We start from the raw sequence: 19,728 nt of genomic DNA on the forward strand, positions 1-19,728 counted from the left end.
CTAGAAAATAGCTCTGTTTCCATCTGCGCGGGCAGGAGTTGCTATAGGAACTGGGATGATAGAGGCAGGGCCATCTCCTGGGCCTGTCTGTGTGTGCGGAGGGAGGGAGGAGGGAGGAGTTACTCAAGTTTGAACATATCATGTGTGCTGGTGGAAAGTTGCAAGGAATGTCGAAACTACAGCCTGGCTCAACCTATGGAGTTCTAAAGAGACATGGCAGTTGTTCCCTGTGCGCGACGGGCCCCGGGCGAGGCAGGTAGGGTCCTTCCAGTTCGACTCCGCACTCAGCTTGTGATCAGCTCTTCGCCCTCGCGCGCTTCTGTCGCTGGTTGAAGCGCAAAGGCCTTTGGAAACTCGCTGGAAGTGGAGAGGGGGGTTGGTGGAGGTGGAGGCTTTTCTTCCTGGGCTCTTCGCTCCCTGTTTTTCCCTCCTGCGGCTGCAGGAGTGTACGGGGTATTCCCACGGCATTGTGTGGCCGGGGCCCTCTGGGACCCACGGGATCTTTTGTTGGGTTAGAAATGTGGAGCTGCCGGGTGGTGTTCTGGCGGACAGAAAGGGTTTGTGGGGCCGCGGCGCTGGGAAAGCCTGTGGTATGTGAGCGTTCAATCAGCTCTGCTTGCCTGAGATGTTTCAGGGCGAAGGCTGAGTCAGACACGCAAAAACTGGGGCTGGCAGCAAGGCGCTGGTGGACGGTGGGAAAATGTGTGTGTGTGGGACGCAGCTCCTTCCCCGAGCTAGTTCTGTGGCTGCACGCTGCGTGTATGTATTCACCTCCTCTCCTGAAGAGATGCAGATCTCTCTGTCCCCTCCTGATGCACCAATTGTAATTTTTGTCAACTGTCAAGCTTTCTCAGGCTCGCGTTTAGCCTAAAACACAGGAGTGTGAATGTTCAGGAAGCTGCTCCTGAGGATCCTTGTTGTTGGGGCTAACCGTGGGGCTCCCCGGTAGCAACCCCTCCAGATAAATCTGATTATTTCCCTGGTAAACCTGTTTTTTTCAGCTGCTGAGAACTTTCCAAAATAGCCTTGTTTCCACTGGAGTGTTCCAGGGTCGCTCACTTTTCTGCAGGTATTTATTTAATAGGTTTGGGTGAAATTTCATCTGCCCTTTTTGTGTCACAGAGGATAATAATAAATTTTTTTTTTAAAAAAAGGGAGGTGGGGGTAAACGTTGTTTCTCTGTTGGAGCAGCGGCACAATAAGTTGCCGAAAACTGAAATGTGATCTCTGCGCAGAGACGAAGCTTGCCAAACTGGATTAGGTCACAGCCCACCTACTCGGGCACCAGCTTATCTCGGGCAGCGACTCCTTGGCCTGTTGCACATAAAGCCCAAGAGCCTGAATGCTGACAAATGTGGAATAACCTGTCTGTGTGGAAGATAACTTTCTGGTTGCATTAATTACTACTTGGATCATGCCTTGCTAGATGGAAATTTATATCCAGCATCCTCTTTATTCTCTTTGGCGAATAGAATCGCAGATGTTCTTATTATGTAGATCCATTTCCAATATTTTATTGAATTACTCCCACGCTGCTCTGTGGCAATATGTCCCAGAGGCTTAATGTGCGTGGTATGCTGTGGAATTTCATTTCCTTGGTTTTAATTTGTTGTTTTTTAATTTCGGTTCATTTTCAGTATGGAAAAGAGGTAAATGAGATCCTTTTTTTGGTCTAGGTGTCATTATTTTACTTTTTCCCCCTCCTCCTCTCTTGTTTCTCTCATCTTTACCTCAAGTCCTGGGATTTTCCTACAGCACCCTCTGCCTTCTGTTTAATTGCTAAATCATGTTACTTCTCTGGGCTCCTGTTTTCAGGTCTGTCTTGAGAAGCATTTGATCAGAGTCGACCATTCTGGCTTGCCGTAGCTGTGAAATGCTGATGGAGCTTTTCTAGTGTCCTCATCTTTTCCTTTGTTTATAAGCAAAACGTTTGGTTTGATTGCTTGAAGTACGTTGCGGTAAGCCAAGCTGTTCTCTGAACTGTCTAGAGTCATGCTAGGTGTTTCGCTGGAACAATTAAGTGAAATTTTGTCTCTGTAAAGGAGAAGTTAAATTCACCTTGTAGAGTTGTACTAGTAAATAGCAAAGCCAGCAGATCATGGTTAGACCTGCCTGAAATCCTCGCCGGAGTCTCTAGGTTTCGCGCAGCCCTTTTGGCCGATCTCTAAGTGTTGCTGCTCACTGCTCCCATTTTTGTTGGGCACTTCGCAAATCAAACTTTAAAACCACTTTGTGTAGAAAACAAAGGTTGCTTCAGCAGAATGGACCAGCCGTGTGTACCCAGACGTGGCTGACTTGCCTGAGTGCTCCGATGCACGTTCTGCTCGGGCTCTGAAGAGACGGTCCCAGCTGAGGACACAGCCTGCCCTGGCGCTGCTGCCTGGGGCCGGCACGTACGCTTTGCACTTGCTGCCTTTTTGCTATTTGGAGTTCTTTCAATCTGCACAATGCAGTAGGTGATGCTAATTTTTGCTACTGGAAAAGCTTCTTTAAGTTTGGTATCTTTGTGTAGATGCATCGCGTGGCTTTTCATGTTTATAAACGTTTTTATTTTTTTTAAATATGAGCCAGCAGTGCTCCCCAAGCTAAAGGCAAGGTCTGTGTGCCATTGACAGATGTGCTGAATTTTTGATTTATGCATATGAAGAGGCATTTTATAAAACTTATTAAATGTAGTTTTTGGTAGTAACAGCATTTCTGTGATGGTTTGATGGAAACTGGATGGCCAGCTAAATTAGTAGATGTTCCAAAATAGTGTTTCTGGTTTGATATTCGCTGAACCATCTCCCAGAGTTTGGCTTCCACCCTTGTGAACACCAACAGGTTTTTTGCTTGGTGCTGGGTGCCATGTGCTGCTGTACCCAAACTTCTTTGCCTCCCTTCTGGTTTTATAAAGAGTCTGTCCCAGTAATCATTTTATCTTTTAAGAAAAATCTACTGGAAGCAATTTGCAGAACAAAATAAAGTAGGTATTTTGGAAGTTAGACAGTTAATAAGGAAAGCTAAAGATAACTGGAAAAGCATAGCAAATACATCCCGGGGCAGTGAGAAATATTTTAATATCTGTATAACAATAAATTTCATCAGTGGTGTTTATATGGGTGGGAAAGGTTAAAAAAACCCAACAGATTGGTGACAGCAATACTGAGAAGTGAAGCGTTTCCTTTGTTTGGGAAGAAGCTGGGTGTTGTTACACTCCTTTATGAGGATATTGAAATACCCTCTTGTTGCACTGGTAACGAGGGAGGGCGTTAAACACAAGATAACGTTTTAAAGTCTTTGAAACTTGAACAGAGACTGGAAACCTGTTTGTTTGAAAAAAAATTGGCAAAGCAGCTTTCCTGGCTGCTGGTATGTAATAAATCCGGGAAGACCAAAGGAGTTTGAGGAGTTTTGGGAAAACATAAATGTTGTAAATGCTTTAAAATAAAGTGGGAGCAGGTAACAGACAGGCAGTCGGGACTAACCTCCATCCAGAGTGAGACCGGGGCAAGCTGGTGTGTTGGTAACTGAGCGTCACACCAAAGAGCGAGCAGGGCAGGGAGCTGGAGGCAGCTCAGGGCTGATCCCTGGCTCAGCTGGGGTAGCTGGAGGGCTCCGAGCTGGGAAACACCCTCCTGAGCAGTTTTGGTGGTATCTGGTCTTTATTCGCTGTTAGCGTAACTGGTGCTTGCCCTCTCGCTGTGGCAGTATCGTAGTTTGCATTTTCTGATCAGTACTGCGGTGAACAAGTTGATTTAGAAAGCGTCACCCGATACCTCTCAAAAATAGTTACCAGGGGATATGTGATCCACGTAGTCGCCGAGCCTCTGTTCAGGGCCATGGAGTAGCACTTCAGCGTCGGTGTGGGACAAATTCCGTTTGTCCCTGGTTTGCTGGTGGGAATCTGAGCAAAATCCCACTAGAGCCTTGCTCTCGTGAGTGGTCACTGGAGAGAAAACGTCCAGCAACTTAATACTGGATTTTGGCTTTGCTGAGGAGGTTGATGGAGCCAGGGTGGTTTAGTTGGGACAAGATCAGATTATCAAGACAGAAATGGACTCGACAGAGGTGCGTAGCAAGAGGGTTGATGGCGATCGCTGACTGAAACAACAGGAGGTGCTGCCTTGGCACAAGGAGGAGTGAAGTTTTCCCCCTGCGGACAGTCAAGCAGTGGAAGAGGTTGTCCAGAGAGGTGAGGGAGCCTCCAGCCGTTTTTAAGACCCAGCTGGACAAAGTCCTGTGCAGGCTTCTCTGAAATTGATGCTAACCCTGCTTTGAGCAGGAGGTGGGATTAGATGCTCTCCTGAGGATCTCCTCCGGCCTGAATAATTCTACGATTCAGTAACCTGATCTCCTGCTGAATGTGAGTTTGAGTACAGTTAAGTAAAAGGTTATGGTGGAGCCCCTTGAGAATGGGGGGGGAGGAAGGTGGTTTAGATTGAGTGCTCTTAATACTCCATCTGTCATCTGTGTGGTTAACGTGTCATATATATGGTTGCTATGTGAGACTCGCAGTAGAAGATTGCAGGTCTTGAGAGGGTTGTTGCTAACTTGTAGCCGATGTGTTTTAAGGGTAGATTTAAAAAAAAAAGTAAGGGACCTCCTCAGGAGAAAAAAAAAAAAAAAGCTGGGGAGAAATGCCAGTGTAAGGGTGAAAATGTCAATGAGCCAGGTGCTCTCTGGTGCCTTTTCTGCCTGGGAGGGGAGCTCTGGTGAGTGATCCTGGCTGGTTGGCCATGGAGGAAGGAGGTTACAGGGAACCCGGTTGGGTTGCCAGGCGGGGAGGCCATGGAGGAAGGAGGTTACAGTGATCCCGGCTGGTTGGCCATGGAGGAAGGAGGTTACAGTGATCCCGGCTGGTTGGCCATGGAGGAAGGAGGTAACTGGCACTGAAGTGGTGCGACTGGGGCGTGAAGGCTGCCCCTGAGTTGAGGGCACCAGTGTTTTGGAGGGCTTTCTACAGTGCCTGAGGCTCCCCTTGTCCCAGCTGCTGGATTTGGGGTTCCACAGGAACGGTGTACGCTTGTACCCTGTACAGCAGCATGGTGTGCCTGGCAGGTCTGCTTGGGTCGTGGGATGTACCTCCAGGTCCCTCAGCTGAGATAAAGGCAGAGTTCCCCCAGCCTGGGGGCAGTGGGGAAGGGGAGCAGTGTTTTTGGATTAGCCGAAGTGTTAGTACAATGAATTTGCATTTCCTTATCTTCGGCTTTGCCTTTCGAATGGTTTCTAATTTTGGACTGGTTACTTTGGATTAAGTTACACTTGTTCATTTACCTTGAAGTCTGGCTTTGCGACAGAGGCACTAGTGCAGTTTCACAAACCAAGGACACCCCATTCCTCTGGGACTGGCCAACAGAGGGTGGGGAAAATACTGGAGGATTTGCAGGTCTCCAATTCTTTTTGCCAAAACCCCTCTCTGGGCTGTAGGTAAGGAGCTCTGTGTTTGAGTCCGTGAGCTGAACCTTCTCCTAGTGTTACTTGACTATGCTAGGAGTGACTGCAATGCTGTTTTTCTCCTAAAATTTAGTGAGAGGTGTCACTTTTTTCGTAATAGCCCCATTAGATGTTTGGCTACAATGTGGAAAACGAGGTTTAAACCCTCCTCAGCCTCAGGGCAGTACTATCACCCACCCCTCATGAGCGTGACCAAAAAGTACACCCAGGCTTGATGACCTATTTCTGCCTCAAGCCCAGCTCTGTGGTGTCCCTGTCCTGACCACAAGTGCCGCTTCTGACTGTTGGGATCCTTTATCCCCACTGGTTCTTTTGCGTCTCTTGTGGTGACAGGTTTCCTTGGACTGGATCAAAGATCACACTGGAGCCCCTTCCCATCTCACTTTCCCTTTGCTGTGTCTTTATTTCTCACATGCATCTTGATTAACTCAATCCTTCCCCCTAAAATCTTGATGCTTTTGTCTGTCCAGCCTTGTTGCTGCTCTGGACAACTCGTTATGGTGTCACTGTTCCTGCCTTACGTCCCCCACCACATTGCTAGCATTGGATGAGTTTTTGCTCTTTTTGACCATCTCTGTTGGTGTCTATATCCAAGATCTGTTGGCAGCCTCATGCTTCATGCAGGATCTTTCTGGGCCTGCCCAGCTCCCCTGTTACTGTCCAACGTGTTGATTTCTGGTGTCTCTGTTTGCACCTGGTTTGTCCAGGTGCCACCTGCATGTCATGCAGAGACCCCTCCCCTGCTGCCTCTTTGACTGAATCTAAGGATGGCCATAGAGATCACACTTCGAGTTCCCCAAAAGGAAGACTTGTTCCCTTATTCTCGAAGGGCTCCTGCAGGTTTGGCGTGACTGTCCTGCTGCTCATCGCATCTGTTCACCCTCAGGTGGCTCTTAGTTCAGATGGGACGTGAGGAAGAAGTTCTTCCCCATGAGGGTGGGGAGACCCTGGCATGGGTTGGCCAGAGAGGGGGTGGCAGCCCCATCCCTGGGAGTTTTTCAGGCCATGGCCGGGGGTTGGAACGAGATGATCTTTAAGGTCCCTTCCAACCCTGACAATTTTATGGTTCTACGATTCTGCTGGACTGGGTGGCCGTCTTCTCCGGCCAGCAGCCCTGCTCTGCTTTTTCCTGTCGTGTGGCGCTTGGTTTCATTAGGAGATGATGTGTCTTTCCTTAAGATTGTTGTCCCTGCGCACTCTTAGCATGGTGTTAGCAGAGCTGCAAAGGCAGAATCTTTGTTAATGGTAACTAGGAATATATCGGGAGGAGATGACTGGGGCTTAAAAGCCCTCTAAAAAAAAGCGAAACTGAAGCGTTTGAATTGTACACTAAGCAGAAGTGATCAGAATCCTTTCTGCTGAGCGTTTTCATCATCAAATTCTGTTGGATCCAGACTGAAGTCGGATGTCTCAGATGAGTTGTGAGGCAAAGAGACGTGTTCCACAATCGTTCTGGAGCCATCATCTCCCTGGTGAGGAGAGGCTGAGGGAGCTGGGGCTCTTTAGCTTGGAGAAGAGGAGGCTGAGAGGTGACCTCATTAGTGTTTATAAATATGTCCAGGGTGAGTGTCAGGAGGACGGAGCCGGGCTCTGCTCAGGGATGTCCAATGACAGGACAAGGGGCAATGGGTACAAGCTGGAACATAAGAGATTCCACAAAAACATTAGAAAAAGCATTTTCCCTGTGCAGGTGCCGGAGCCCTGGCCCAGGCTGCCCAGGGAGGGTGTGGAGTCTCCTGCTCTGGAGACTTTCCAACCCGCCTGGACACGTTCCCGTGTGAGTGCTCTGGGTGATCCTGCTCTGGCAGGGGGTTGGACTGGATGATCTTTTGAGGTCCCTTCCAACCCCGAATATTCTGTGATTCTGTGATCACACTTCGCAGCCTCTCTTTCTTCAGGCTTAGGATGTCCCAATTAGCAGCTTTGCTGTTTCCTCCTTGAATACCTTTAGGAGGACCAGGAGATACCATCCAGTCCTCCTGACCGTTCCTGAACCTCTTCTGAGGGTGCTTTGATTTAGGATAGATCCTCTTGTAGCACACACACAGAGCATCATCCACGCAGCCATGAGTCTTGATCGTGACTTGGTGCAGCTCTGGGCATCTGTAAAGGGATTCCTGCAGCGAACCCTAAGGTCCCGCTCCAAGGTGTAACGATCTGCCAAGGAACCCGTTAAAACAAATGCGTGTTTCAGTTGGGATCTAGAGAGGCTCGCAAACATGCCAGACCTCCGTAATGGATCTCTGGAGGGAGAACAGTACCTGGAGGAGCTCCAAGTCCCACCTTCTCCATGCACATCACTAAAGAATAGCTCCCTCCTGCGCCCACTGGGTTCTGCTCCGGGCCCTGTGCTGCGCTGGGGACAGCGCTGGGTCACAGCGAGCTGCGAGAGGTGGGTTGGCTTTTTAGACGTGGTATCTGTTGCGTATATTGGGAAAAACTGCCCGCTTTTTACGTTTCTGAGGGAGTTTTTCAGCAAGCAGATTTTTTTTTCCACTCTCACAATGATTGTAACAGGATTTTATTCTCCTGCAGCCAGCTGTTAGCAATTAGCAACTTGATCCATTCAGTCCTGAGAACAGAGTTTTAACACTTTCTTGCCTCCGTGAGGATGTTGCTAATCCTGTTTTTGCTGGTTTCAGGCTTGTGCTATAGTCTTGGCACTTTCTGTCTGTGTGTGGGCAGGCCAGGAAGAAAGGCGTGAGTACAACAAGGGAGTCTGATGCAGCTGAGAGAGCTACAAGGAAAAGTGTCATATTATCTACCCAGAAAAAAAATCATTCCAAGCAGTTTGGTCAGAGGTTTGTGTTTAGTATATTCCAAGGTGTCCTAGCCCTGGGAAGTGGGCAGTTTGGGAATTCAGTCTGCTACTAGCTGAGGTTTAGACTCGGCAGAAATCAACATCAGCAGTTCTTCAAACAGTGATCTATCTCTGTACGAGCTCCTCGGTGGAGCTGAGGCTCCTCAGAATTAGGAAATGAGGTGAGAAACACTCTTGGTGACCTTGTTCAAGAGAACAACAGTTGCTGTAGAGCACTAGAAGATGAGAAATGACACTTTCCCTGTGTGCAGCACCTCTCTTGGGACTCCCAGACATGCATTTTGGTGGTCCGGGACTGGAAACCAAGTGCGGTGGGAAGAACAAGCCCAGCACAGCTGGAGCCCAGCTGCTGGGCTCCCCTTGTAGGGCTCAGCTGCTGTAAACATTTCTTCACTGCCACACACAAAGGTGAGGAGTTGTCTTGCCAACCAGTGGCCGCCTGGGAATGATGAGGCTGTTTATGTTCCCTCTGTCATCAGTGGAGACAGACACATCTGGAGAGGATTCATCCTGCTCAGCTTGGGTGCTGTTTAGGCAAAGGCCAAATTCAAAGTCAGCTTTTGTCAGCGCAGAGTTGCAGACAGACAAGTTCTAGAGCCAGCTCTGAATGTTTCCTTGTCTTTCCTGGAGGCCAGGCTGGTCTCTATGGCCACATCTTCCAGTTTTGCCTTGCAGTTCCCCCAAGCCACACCAGTTTTGCTTGACCTGCTGGGCTCCACGTGCCCATCAGGCCCTGAAAGGGGCCGTTTCACAGGGTGCTGGCTGCAGCAGGGTGGGCTGGACCTCTGCCTGTGGTGCTCCAGCCCGTACCTTTCCTCCAGTGCTGGTTGCTGCCTCGGTGGCAGGAGCCGGTGCTGTGCTGGGGCATCTCTGTGTGACCTTCCCTGTCCCCACCCCATTCCTTCTTCCCTTCTGTTACCTTCTGGATTCCGACTGCTGTACTCAAGCGGTTAAATGATGTTACTGGTTATGTGGCAATACAATAGGTGCGGTTTAGAAGGTGGGGTGAGCTTTGCTTAAAGCAAATGGGCACTTCAGTTTTGGTGTTTGATCTGTAGCTGGTCAGATGGGACGATGGGGTGACATCAGTGGCCGTTGTCATGATTTGCTCGCACGTCCTTTTGAGAGGTTGACACACCTGGTCTTTTGGTCAAAAGACAAAATCCTTACGCTAGGACTTGGCTTAGTACTTTTCATTCAGGGCAGTTGCTAATCCGAGCTGGTCTGTGAGCTCTGTGCTGATGGCAGAGAATGGTTGCTCCTTCATCCCTGTGCTCTGCTGCAGGCACCTGCCTCCCTGCTGTCGCTCCTTCCTTGCTGGGCTTGCAGATCAAGTGGGAAGCCAAGGCATTGGAGCACTTAGAGTGATATCTGCGATTGTTCTCTTTCTTTTTTCCTTTTTTTTTCCCCCTTCCCTTTTTAACAGGAGGCTCTAATCCTTACCTAGCCATGTACAATTGCCGTTTCAGTGCTCTCTGGCCACTCTAACCATTCCAAGTTAGAGGGAAATCTGGAGGTGTTTTTGGGGGGAGGTAGCCTGTGGCTTTACAGATGCTCGATCCTCTCCCTGTTTGCCAGGCTCTGTCCCTAGGCCCTGGAGGGGTGAGGATGCTGTGTGTGTGTCTATGTGCTCGTCCTCTGCTCTCCGGGCTCCAGTACAGCTGGCAGCTTCTAAACCTCCAGCGGGGAAGTCACCTGGAAGATGTCTCCAACCTGCTTTTCTCCTGCCAGAGTCCCCTCAGCAACTTGCAGCTCTGTTCAGCATGGGGACCCAGGGGAAGGACCTCCTCTAGCCAAGGCTGCATCTGGGCAGACCACTGGATCCTGACCTTGGCACCCCATATACAACCAAACAACTCTCTGCTGTGTTACCCATCACCTTCTCCAGAAATGTGGTCGAAGTTAAAGCCTTGATGTTCACGACACTCTCCTTTCTCACGTCCTCTAGTGCTGAACTCCACGGTTCCCTTTGTGAGTTCTCCCCTGCTTGGGGAGCCTCCAGGGCACCCGAGCAAATCCACCTGCACGGATTAACATCCGCTGCGTCTGTCTTGAAACTCTGCTGCACAAAGGTCTTCACAAAACCTCCCTCTCTGTGGCTAGGAGAAATCTCTGCTACGTGCTACTTAGAGTCTGCCACGGGATGGATTTGCATTGGAGATCACCCCTCTCTTTTTCAGGGGAGAGGGATTGACCCTTGGATGCTCACAGAGCTTGAGAGTTCTTGGTCAAAGCCTCTTTTCTGGTTGCCAGATGCTCCTGCTGAGGTAGGGGCTGCCTTTTCTCTCCGGTGCTTTGCTTTTGCACGCTCGCCACCCAATATGCCACAAAATCACAGAACCTTATGGTCACCTTCCTCCCAGCCTTGGCCAGGGTGCTCATGTGGAATGTAAGAGGGGGCTGATGATTTTAAGGACTTTTGGGGCTTTCTTGCACGGTTGTGTGGCTGGGCACAGCACCACTAGGCAGCATCCACCGATCGATCGTTACTTTTCCCTCCTGCGTGCGTGTTTGGCTCTTTTCCCAAGAAGGCCCTTAGTTGTTTTTCAGGCTCAGAGCCATCTTTTCTGACGGAATGCAGCAGGGAGAATGGCCAGTAGCAAATCCTTAGGAAAGAGAATAAAAACAGGGCAAGCTTCAGTGATTCTAACCCTGATTTAGCTTCTGGGCGTCTAGCGATCTGTGGCTGGGGGATTTCCTGAGCCAAAGGTTTTACCTTCGGGTTTAAGAAGCCGTGGTGTATCTTTTTGTGAATATATCCAGTTGGTTTTGTAACCATGGCAACTCATGGCTGTGACTTGTATGGTTTAATTATGTTGGGTGGAAAAAATACAGCCTTTTGTTACACATCTCTGAGCTAATGGCATCTGATGCTCTTGCACGCATGTATGCACAGGCATGGTGATGGTTTCTTTTATATCCTCTCTTCCTTTACTAACAAGTCCTAACATTCAGTTTTGCCTTTTTACTACCCTTCTGAGGATTCTTGAGCAAACACCCTCTGGTCCTGGCAACTATTTGTTTATTGATTTGTTCTGTTTTCTTTCTGCCTGACACTTCAACATGAGGCAGAGCCTCTAACCTGCCTGCTGTAAAGCCATCTTCCAGGATGGGAACCTCCTGAGGCTCTTTGCAGGACACAAAGAATTCACATAACTGCTGATATGACCTTGTGTTCCTTTAGGTGTTATCCTGGCTTTCCACTGAAATTGCCAGTGTTTAAGCCCTTTGCTCTTTTCCTTGTTTCCAAACAGGAAATGAAGTGTGTGAGCGCACATGCTCTTTTGGCAGCAGTGTGGACATGTAGGGAGAGATTGTTTTCACCCTGTTCTAGACATTTATCTTAAAGTTGTGTGACAAGTTCCAGAGTGCCCACTTGGCTACTTGGAGTAGACAGCTGGTGTAGATAGGGGTGTGCGTTGGGTAGATAAGCCCCGCTTGGTGAGCCTGGTCGGACCATCCAGGTTCGTTGTAGACGCAGCTTCGGTACTTGTTAATATAATAAGGAAAGTGAAGAATCAGTGGGGGAGAGATTACCTTGCATCGGACTGGTTTAAGAGCAGTTCAGAGAGTGTGTGTACACGGTAGTCATGGCAGCTGAGCTTTTAAAAGCTGAATTACATTAATAGCTTTGGAGACGGTGTGGGCAGTCAGGCGATCGTGAGTTCTGCACTAAGCCTCTGATCAGGGGGTGGGTCAGAGCAGGGCTGAAGGGAAGGCACTTGTGGACACGGGAGATCGCCCAGCCCAGCGCAAGGCAATGACAAGATGGCAAGTCCGCAGCACAGAGAAGTTCTGTCTTTGGAGGACTCTCATCTTCTCTCTTTGCTTTGTCTTTCAGAAATGTAGATGGCAGCTGCTGTCTTTGAAGGACTCGCACCCATCTGACCCTGCGCAGCGTCTCCGATCGCTACCATGATCTTCTGCATGCTGCTGTTGGCCTCACTGCCGGAGCCATCTGGCACCGAAGTCAACCCTGGTAGGGCTCTGCCAGGCTGGGAGAGGACTCTGATCTCCCACCTTTCGTATACTTGTTCTAAACTTTTCTTGGCCTCTCACGGTGAATCCTTGTCAATATAACAAAGGCACTTGAATATAATCACTGAATGTCTTCCTCTGAGCTGAGATGGCCAGGCTCCCTTGACAGCTATGCAGGAGTGGAACACCTCCCCTGAGAGCCCCCCAGGTGCTCAGACACATGGATATGCTCCTTTCTTCGCCCATGCTGAGGGTCTGTGCTCTTGGCAGGCCTGTCTTGAGCTCTGATTATCCTTTTGTCACTTTGACCATGTGGCCTGCAGAGCACACCTGACTCTCAGCTGGCTCAGAGATACTGTTCTCGCTGTGGAAAGCAAATTGCCCATCAGCAAAACATAAGTCCCAGCTCTCCAGCCAGTGAGAGGGGTTTTGGAGAGAGAAGTGTGGAAGGAAAGGTAGAAAACCCTGCCTGGCCCAAAGCTGGGATGGAGGCAGGCATGTGAGCCTCCGAGTCCCTGTGGAGGGCATGACCTCTTTTTCTACAGCATTTGGCAAGTTACAGTCCTGATGGAGATGAGTAAGACAATGGTCTGCAATATATTGAAAAAAAAATAAATAAATCCCTGTGATGAGATGGTTTGATCTGAAGACAATCTGTGAAATAAATGAGTGTAATCCTTGTCTAGCTTGGCTGAAGGTGTGGTGAGGCAGCAGCGCTACCTCGAGGGCCTTCATTTTCTCTGCTGGGGCTGGCTCTGGTGGTTGGGAGCCCTGTGACTGTGTCTGGTTCTGACCCTGCTCTGACCTGCGGATGTTTGCGGAGTTTTGAGGTTGTTCTGCAACCAGCCTGAAATGAAGCCAGGCCTGGGGGAGAGCTCAGCAGACCCTCCTGGGCTCCCCTGTGATAGCTGACCCTGTACACCCCCTGACACGTCCAGCTTTGAGCTGAGGGTGCCATCTGATTCTGATAGCTAAAATCTCGTGGGAGAAGGGGGAAGGCAGCAGCTAGAGGTCAGTCATGTGCAGATCCCTGGTGGTGCTAAGCACACAAGTTAGCGCACCCAAAGGTGCAGGAGTAGTTCTCCCCCTACCAGATCCTGGGAGGTGGGCTCTGAGCACAGGGCTGTGGCCCCCGCTCCTGCAGTAATCTTTTCCACCCAGAAGCAGGCCTGTCGTTTCGCTCACACTTCTCAGTTCCACCCCTGACTTCCTCAGGCAGCTTTGCGTTCTCAGCTCTCGAGCTGCTCAGCTGCCGCTCTGGTGTTCCCAGCCAGCCCCCAGCACACCCGTACCCCCGCTGCTGCTACTTGGCTGTGGTGCCTACGGGCTGCGTTGATGATTTTGGCCTCTCAATCTGCTCCAGGAGTGCTCGGAAGCGCCTCCGGCATTGCCTTCGAAACCCAAGGGGCGGCCGGATTTTGAATCATTTCAGACCTATGTGGGAAGGAGTCTTCCTGCCTTTCTGTCAGTTGTTTCACCTCATTAACAGAGGCGAGCTGTGACACTTTTCTGAGCCTCATTGTATCCTCTCTGTGTGGCTTGTGGGGTCCCTGCGTGTGTAGTAAAGGGTCAGGGATATCTGAGTAGGAGTCCTGGTGGCATCTAAACAGAGCCCAAGGATGATTTTGCTCAAGAGGACGCGCGTTTGGCAAGAGCCTCGTGCTGCTTGTTTTGGTGAGAGCCATGGCCACCCATGCAGTGCATCCCTCCATGGCACAGACACTCAGCCTTCCATCTGCCAGCCCTGGGTTTGTGAACACATGAGTTCTGTTAAGGATTGCAATAAGTCCTGGTTCCCCAGAGTCCTTCCCAGCTGGCTCGTACTCTCTCCAGCATTGCTGCAGGGCGTGCAGTTGACCTTTAAATAAGTTGTGACTGGACAGGGCTCTCTCTGCAGAAACACAAACCCACTTTCTGTGTTCAGATAATGACCCCACCCTTTTGGAAAAGCTTCAGATACTTACCCGTAGATCAGCGACCTGCTGGCTTTCCAGCAATGGGTCACATTGCACTGATCTGTGGCGAGACAGGTGAGAGCGAAGACGGTTGAGGCTAATTGGTTTGCTAAACTTCATGTTCAGTATCAGGGGATGGTTAGCGCTGTTGGTTGGCTTTCAACAGCCACAGTCATCGTGCTTGATCGCAGGCAGACACCAGCTGCCTCCTGGTGAATTCTTCTTTCTTAAGAAACCTCAGACATATGAATCAATGTTCTTCTGGGTGAGACCAGAGGCCATCCAGCTTGGGGTCTTGACTCCAGGACCTCATCCCTGCTGGTTCTGGGGGAGCGTACAGCCGGCAAACGCCCAACGTTATTTTACCACACGTGTGCTCTCAGCTCGCTGCCATCTGCTGCTTCGGAGCTTTCTTAGCTGGTGCTTGGTGTATTTGCCTGTAGGACCTGTGAGTTTGGCTGATTTTTGCACCCATGTTTTGAACCCTGGTATTCCAAATGTTTAATAGATTAAGGATACATACTGGTTAGTTATTGTTTTTTTGGGGAGGAGGTGTTTGGGGGGGTATTTTGAGGGACAGCAAGTTATTTTTCAGGATATGAATGATCTTTGTCATACTTCAGTGATCTCTTTTGTTATGCTGAGGCTGCTGATCTTCGTGTTTGGATCGTCTGTGCTGCCTTCTTTGCCTTTTGATGAGAGCGGGAAGGAGTGAGACTATTCCATATCTGGCTGGCAGCTTGCCGTGAATACAGACGGTGGTGTGATGGTGTTTTCTAGTTGTTTTGTAGGTATTCCTTAGGGCAGAGCAGGCAGAGGTGCCGGCGTGGCAGGGGGATGCCACCTGCCACACGTGCTGCTGCGGTGGCTGGAGCCTGTGTGGCACTTGCCTGTGTCCCTGCAGACAGGGGAGGAGCTGGCGCTGCTGTGAGCTCAGAGGACAAAGACCAGAAACTCAGAGAAAAGTCTATTTCCCTTTTTTCTGGGACTTGCCATTGACTGTTTTTTTGGTCTTTTAATTGTTTCATGATTTAATCTGATATAACTTTTGCTTTTTTAACCCGGTCTAACTTTCTTTTTAATCTTTTGATGTTAGTCTGACAAAAATATCTTGCTGGCCTATTTCGAACAGTGAGCCCTAACGAACACGTTACGATCTGGCGTTTTCTGAAGCATCTCTAATATTCCAAGACATGTTTAAAAATTTGTGTCAGGGGAGGGAGCTTGGCCAGCTTGGATTTGTAAGCTACATCTGCACTACCTTTGGTGTATTGAGCTTGTAAAGCTTCATGGCTTGAGCCAGTTGTGTCTGTGCTCCCTGGAGGCACCAAGTTTGAGAAGTTTCTCGTGCCTGGAGAGAAGGACTTGTCCCACTGGAGGCTGGAGGAAGGGACCAGACCACGAAAGGGCAGTGAGCATGGTCAGGGGCTTGTGCTCAACTGTGAGCTCTAACCTGCGGTGACACAACAGAGCAGAGGTTTCCGTAAGCCGGCCTGGCTGTCTGTAAGAGAAGCTCTTTAACTTCTTGCTTGTTACTGGATGGGTGAAAATATTAATTGTTCCTATTTGACTGCAAGTCAAGCATCCAGTTTATTCCAGAAGAAGGATGGATTTGGATTTCATGTTCTTAAAATGTTTCTTTGTAGAGTTTTTGCCTGGCCAGGACTCTGCTGAATGGTAGTAACTGTGAGAATATTGCATTGCTTACAATTCAGCTTATGGTAATTATGAAGTATTTAATCCTTTTTATTTGTATTCTCGGCTTTATCATTACCATGTTCATTCCCTAGACATAATAGCATTTTAATTAAACTTGTCTCGTGATCTAGAAAGAGCTGGTATTGATTTTTTATTTTTTTTTTTCACTTGCTTGTGTTCCCATTTTCAGCGATATGCCGTTACCCCTTGGGTATGCATGAGGGGACGATACGAGACGAAGACATCACTGCTTCCAGCCAGTGGTACGATTCCACAGGACCCCAGTATGCACGGTGGGTTAATCAGTGGCAAAAAATGAAATGCCTTTTTCCTTCTAGATATCCATGATGTGATTGAGAGGAAGTTCCTTTACCCTTAAAGAAATGTGTTTGCTTGACTTGTTGGCTGCTTCCCTATTAAATCTAATTAGTGTGTGATCAAAGACCAAGAGGCAATGGTCATGGTCACAAGCTATAATATGGGAATTCTGATTCAGTATTAAGGAAAAAAAATAAATCTTTCCCTGTGAGAATGAAATGGTGAGACAGGTACCCAGAGATGTGACGATGTCTCAGTGTTTTGAGATTTTTCGGGACTTGGCTGTACAACACCTTGAGCCAACACGTTGTTGCTTTGGAGTTAGCCCTGCTGCGAGCAGGAGATTGGACTGGAGGCTTCCAGAAGTTTCTTCCAACCCTCATCTTCTTATAGTTCTGTGAATAAATCTCTAATGGGTTTGTGACTTACAGGTTGGCTGGGGACAGTGCCCCTGGGATTCTTGTAGAGCGCTTGGAACTAAATCGTAGGAAATCATTTATGAGGATGTACTTTTCAACAGCATCCTATTGAGGAAACGGGCTGTGTCCATTTTGACTCAAAAACCTGGAAACTGCAGAGTTAGGAATTGTTAGAAAGCAGCTAAAGGATTTTCTTTCAACATCAAGCAGTACTACAGTCTGCTTCATAAGCTTGGCTTTTCATTTTTTTTTGTCGTTTTGTTTCTTCCAAAGCTACTAACTGGTGATTTACAAAATAGTTAAAAATGTAAGTTTCCTTAGAATTGTTTATAATAATGGTATCAAACATTCCTACAGTTTTGGGACAAGTCAGATATGAATTTCAGGTTAATTATGATACTTCTATTTTTATTATGATTTTGGGCAGTCAAAAATCATCAAGTTCTAGTCCTTGATTTTTATTTTTTTCTTAGTCTGTAATAGAGCAGAGCTGCGAAGTGTAATGGGTTTTAATGGAGTTTGAACAAGCCTGTGGGTCTGAAAGCTGAGAGACCTATTTTATTCTCCGAGGTATGGCTTATGTCCAGTTCTGCAAATACTTCCAGCATCACTTACCATCTGTTACCATCATCTCTCTGCCAGGGCAGCTGGGTGTCCGCAGGAATAAGATGTGAAGGCACCCTCTGGCTGCTGACTTTGTTTTGTTAGAGTTGTCTGTCTCTGTCACTTCACAGTTACCCTTCCTGCCTTTCTTACAACTTCTTTTACTTGCCACTTCACCAGAAGAAGGCCTGGTGCAAACAGCTGACCAACCTGAGGCAAAAATCTTCTCTAACCTGTGCCTTGAGCTCCGCTGTCTCCTGGGCACTGCCTGCCTTCGTGCGCAGGGATCGGCACTCCCTGACCCCATCGGTTAGAGGCAGGAGAGCTGCTGGAAGGACAAGGCACTTGAGGGCCTTGCTGTTGGCTAAGAAATCCCTGTTGCCGCAAACCCCACATGGTCTTTTTGTGTCTGGTTAAATTTTTCACGTTCAAAACTCTCACCACCTTGTGGGTTGCTGCCTGCAGAAGCCGGGGTTCCTCCGGTGGCTCCGCTGCCCAATGGCCGCGGCACTGCTCTACGTGCGGTCGCCAAGGGTGGAAGCCTTCGTCTGTACAGCTGGTGCTGTGACATGCAGCTTCAAAGCAGAGACCTTCACGTCGGACACGTAGCAATGTCCCGCTTGAGCAACTCTGAATGAAGGAAATGGGAAAGATGTGTTGAGGTGACCCAGAATAATTTGTAGATGGGCAGAGCTTTTCATTCTGTGATGTATTTTGAAGATAGCTCCTCTTTGTGCATCCTAGAGCTGTAGGAGGTGGTGAAGCAGAGGTTCAGGCCTTACTGTGTGGGGTTTAGCAGTGAGTACGCACTTTACCAGCAAGGTGATAAAAAGCAGGCAGTGTGCAATTACCTACTGACTAGCATAGTTGTTTCTAAGGAACCTGAAAGTATGTGTCAGGGAAAGAAATTAACTTCTAACAGTTAGTGAAGGATATCTGAGACTGAGGGAGGTGTTCTGAACAGGGCAAAACTGGTGGCAGGACTCTTTAAGACTCAATGGACCATCACTCTTCAGGGGAGAGGTATTTCGTAGCCAACTGTGAAGAGTCACTTGCTAATTTGGTTTCTTTCTCCCAATTCTCAAGTTTCAAGGTGTTTCCTCAGTTACTGGGAAGGCTGGATCTTTGGAAGTGACTTTTTTTTAACGTGTGTGTTTTTCCCCTCAGGTTACAAAGGGAAGAGGGGGATGGAGCCTGGTGCCCTGCTGGCTTGTTGCAACCAGAAGATGTACAGTTCCTTCAAATCGATCTGCACAAGCTTTTTTTCATCACCTTGATTGGGACTCAGGGACGGCATGCCCGTGCCACAGGCAAAGAGTTTGCCCGCGCTTACCGAATTGACTACAGCCGCAATGGGGAGCGCTGGATCTCCTGGAAAGATCGTCAAGGCAGGAAGGTGAGTGTAGTAGGAACCGAGTTGTGGAGCACGCAGAAGCCAAGTCATAGAGAACTGAACTGTAGGAGGCACATCCTCTACATACTCCCTAGTGCGTTATCCTGACTGTTCTTTGTCAGGCATTCGGCAGCCTCTGCCTTAGTCCTGGGATGCTGGACTGTTATTTCCCTGACCTGATCCCCCACATCCCAGCCATTGCCGTGGCTGAAACCTGTAGCTCTGTGGCTCTTTGCTACCTTTCTGTCTGTGTTCGAAACATCACGTGAAAGTCCCTCTACCAGCCAGATGCTTGCTTCCAAACTGGAAGCTGCAAAGCAGATGCCTGCTTTGTGATTAAAGAAAGAGAGGAGCTTCAAGGGTAGGAAATGTCCTGAGCACACACACTCAAAGAGACGTCACCACAGCTCTCTCCTGCTATCTCCAGACCTGAGCGTGCTGCTCCGCGCTGGCTGTGTTCTGGTTGTGTTCATAAGCCTTTATTAAACTTCCCCAGGGAAGGAATCCCCTTCTCTCATCTGCAGCTCCTCTCACCTGATCACCTGCCTCAGGCTGGCTTGTGGAGTCTGAACACCTAAGCCAGGCTTAGGAAGGTACTGGGGGAGGTGATGATTTGTTGCACTGGGGGAACTTGGGAAGTCACAGTGGGGTCTGTATTGCAAGGTTAATAGCTTTTAGCTCGTTAATGAATCATTTTCCTCCTGAGACCTTTGATCGGCTATTTGACCCTTAACCATTATCTTGTCCATCCCTCACAGCTTAGTATGTGCTACAGATGCTGGTTTTTGCAGAATGAGAGGGGAAGTTTAAACTCCATGGGGCTAACTGTTCTTTGTCGGTACTTTCTTCAGTGAAGTCTATCTGCATCCTGAATTCTACCAGAATTCAATCAGTTAAACTGTCCGTAAGCAGCTAAATGCTTTTTGTCTCCCACCTCAGCCCTGTGCAGAGCAGTGATCTTGGCACTCAGGGCAGCATTAGTGACAGATGTTAGTGTGGGTCAACTTCTGCAAGATTTCACTGTTAGACTGTGATAAAGTAATGAGCATGTATTCAGCGTGTGTGATCACAGAATCCGAGACTGGCCGAGGCTGGAAGGGACCTTAG

At 48.7% G+C, this 19,728-nt stretch overlaps 1 protein-coding gene across 2 annotated transcripts in view; it reads left to right on the forward strand.

The window, feature by feature from the left end:
• Nucleotides 1-8,047: 8,047 nt before the first annotated feature.
• The window catches only part of LOC104271164 (discoidin domain-containing receptor 2-like), a 34,079-nt gene continuing 22,398 nt past the window's right edge, over nt 8,048-19,728 (forward strand). Inside the window, exons 1-5 of one of the 2 annotated variants that reach the window (XM_009865771.1) lie at nt 8,048-8,071; nt 13,455-13,486; nt 13,823-13,830; nt 16,079-16,181; nt 18,396-18,624. In XM_009865771.1, coding sequence (XP_009864073.1) covers nt 8,048-8,071; nt 13,455-13,486; nt 13,823-13,830; nt 16,079-16,181; nt 18,396-18,624 — 396 coding nt within the window. Of the gene's footprint in view, nt 8,072-12,085; nt 12,237-13,454; nt 13,487-13,822; nt 13,831-16,078; nt 16,182-18,395; nt 18,625-19,728 lie in introns of those variants that run through there. The other variant, XM_009865762.1, reaches the window with a different exon arrangement.

Source organism: Apaloderma vittatum, unplaced genomic scaffold (genome assembly GCF_000703405.1).
Source record: "Apaloderma vittatum isolate BGI_N311 unplaced genomic scaffold, ASM70340v1 scaffold9770, whole genome shotgun sequence".
In the NCBI taxonomy this organism is placed as follows: domain Eukaryota; kingdom Metazoa; phylum Chordata; class Aves; order Trogoniformes; family Trogonidae; genus Apaloderma; species Apaloderma vittatum.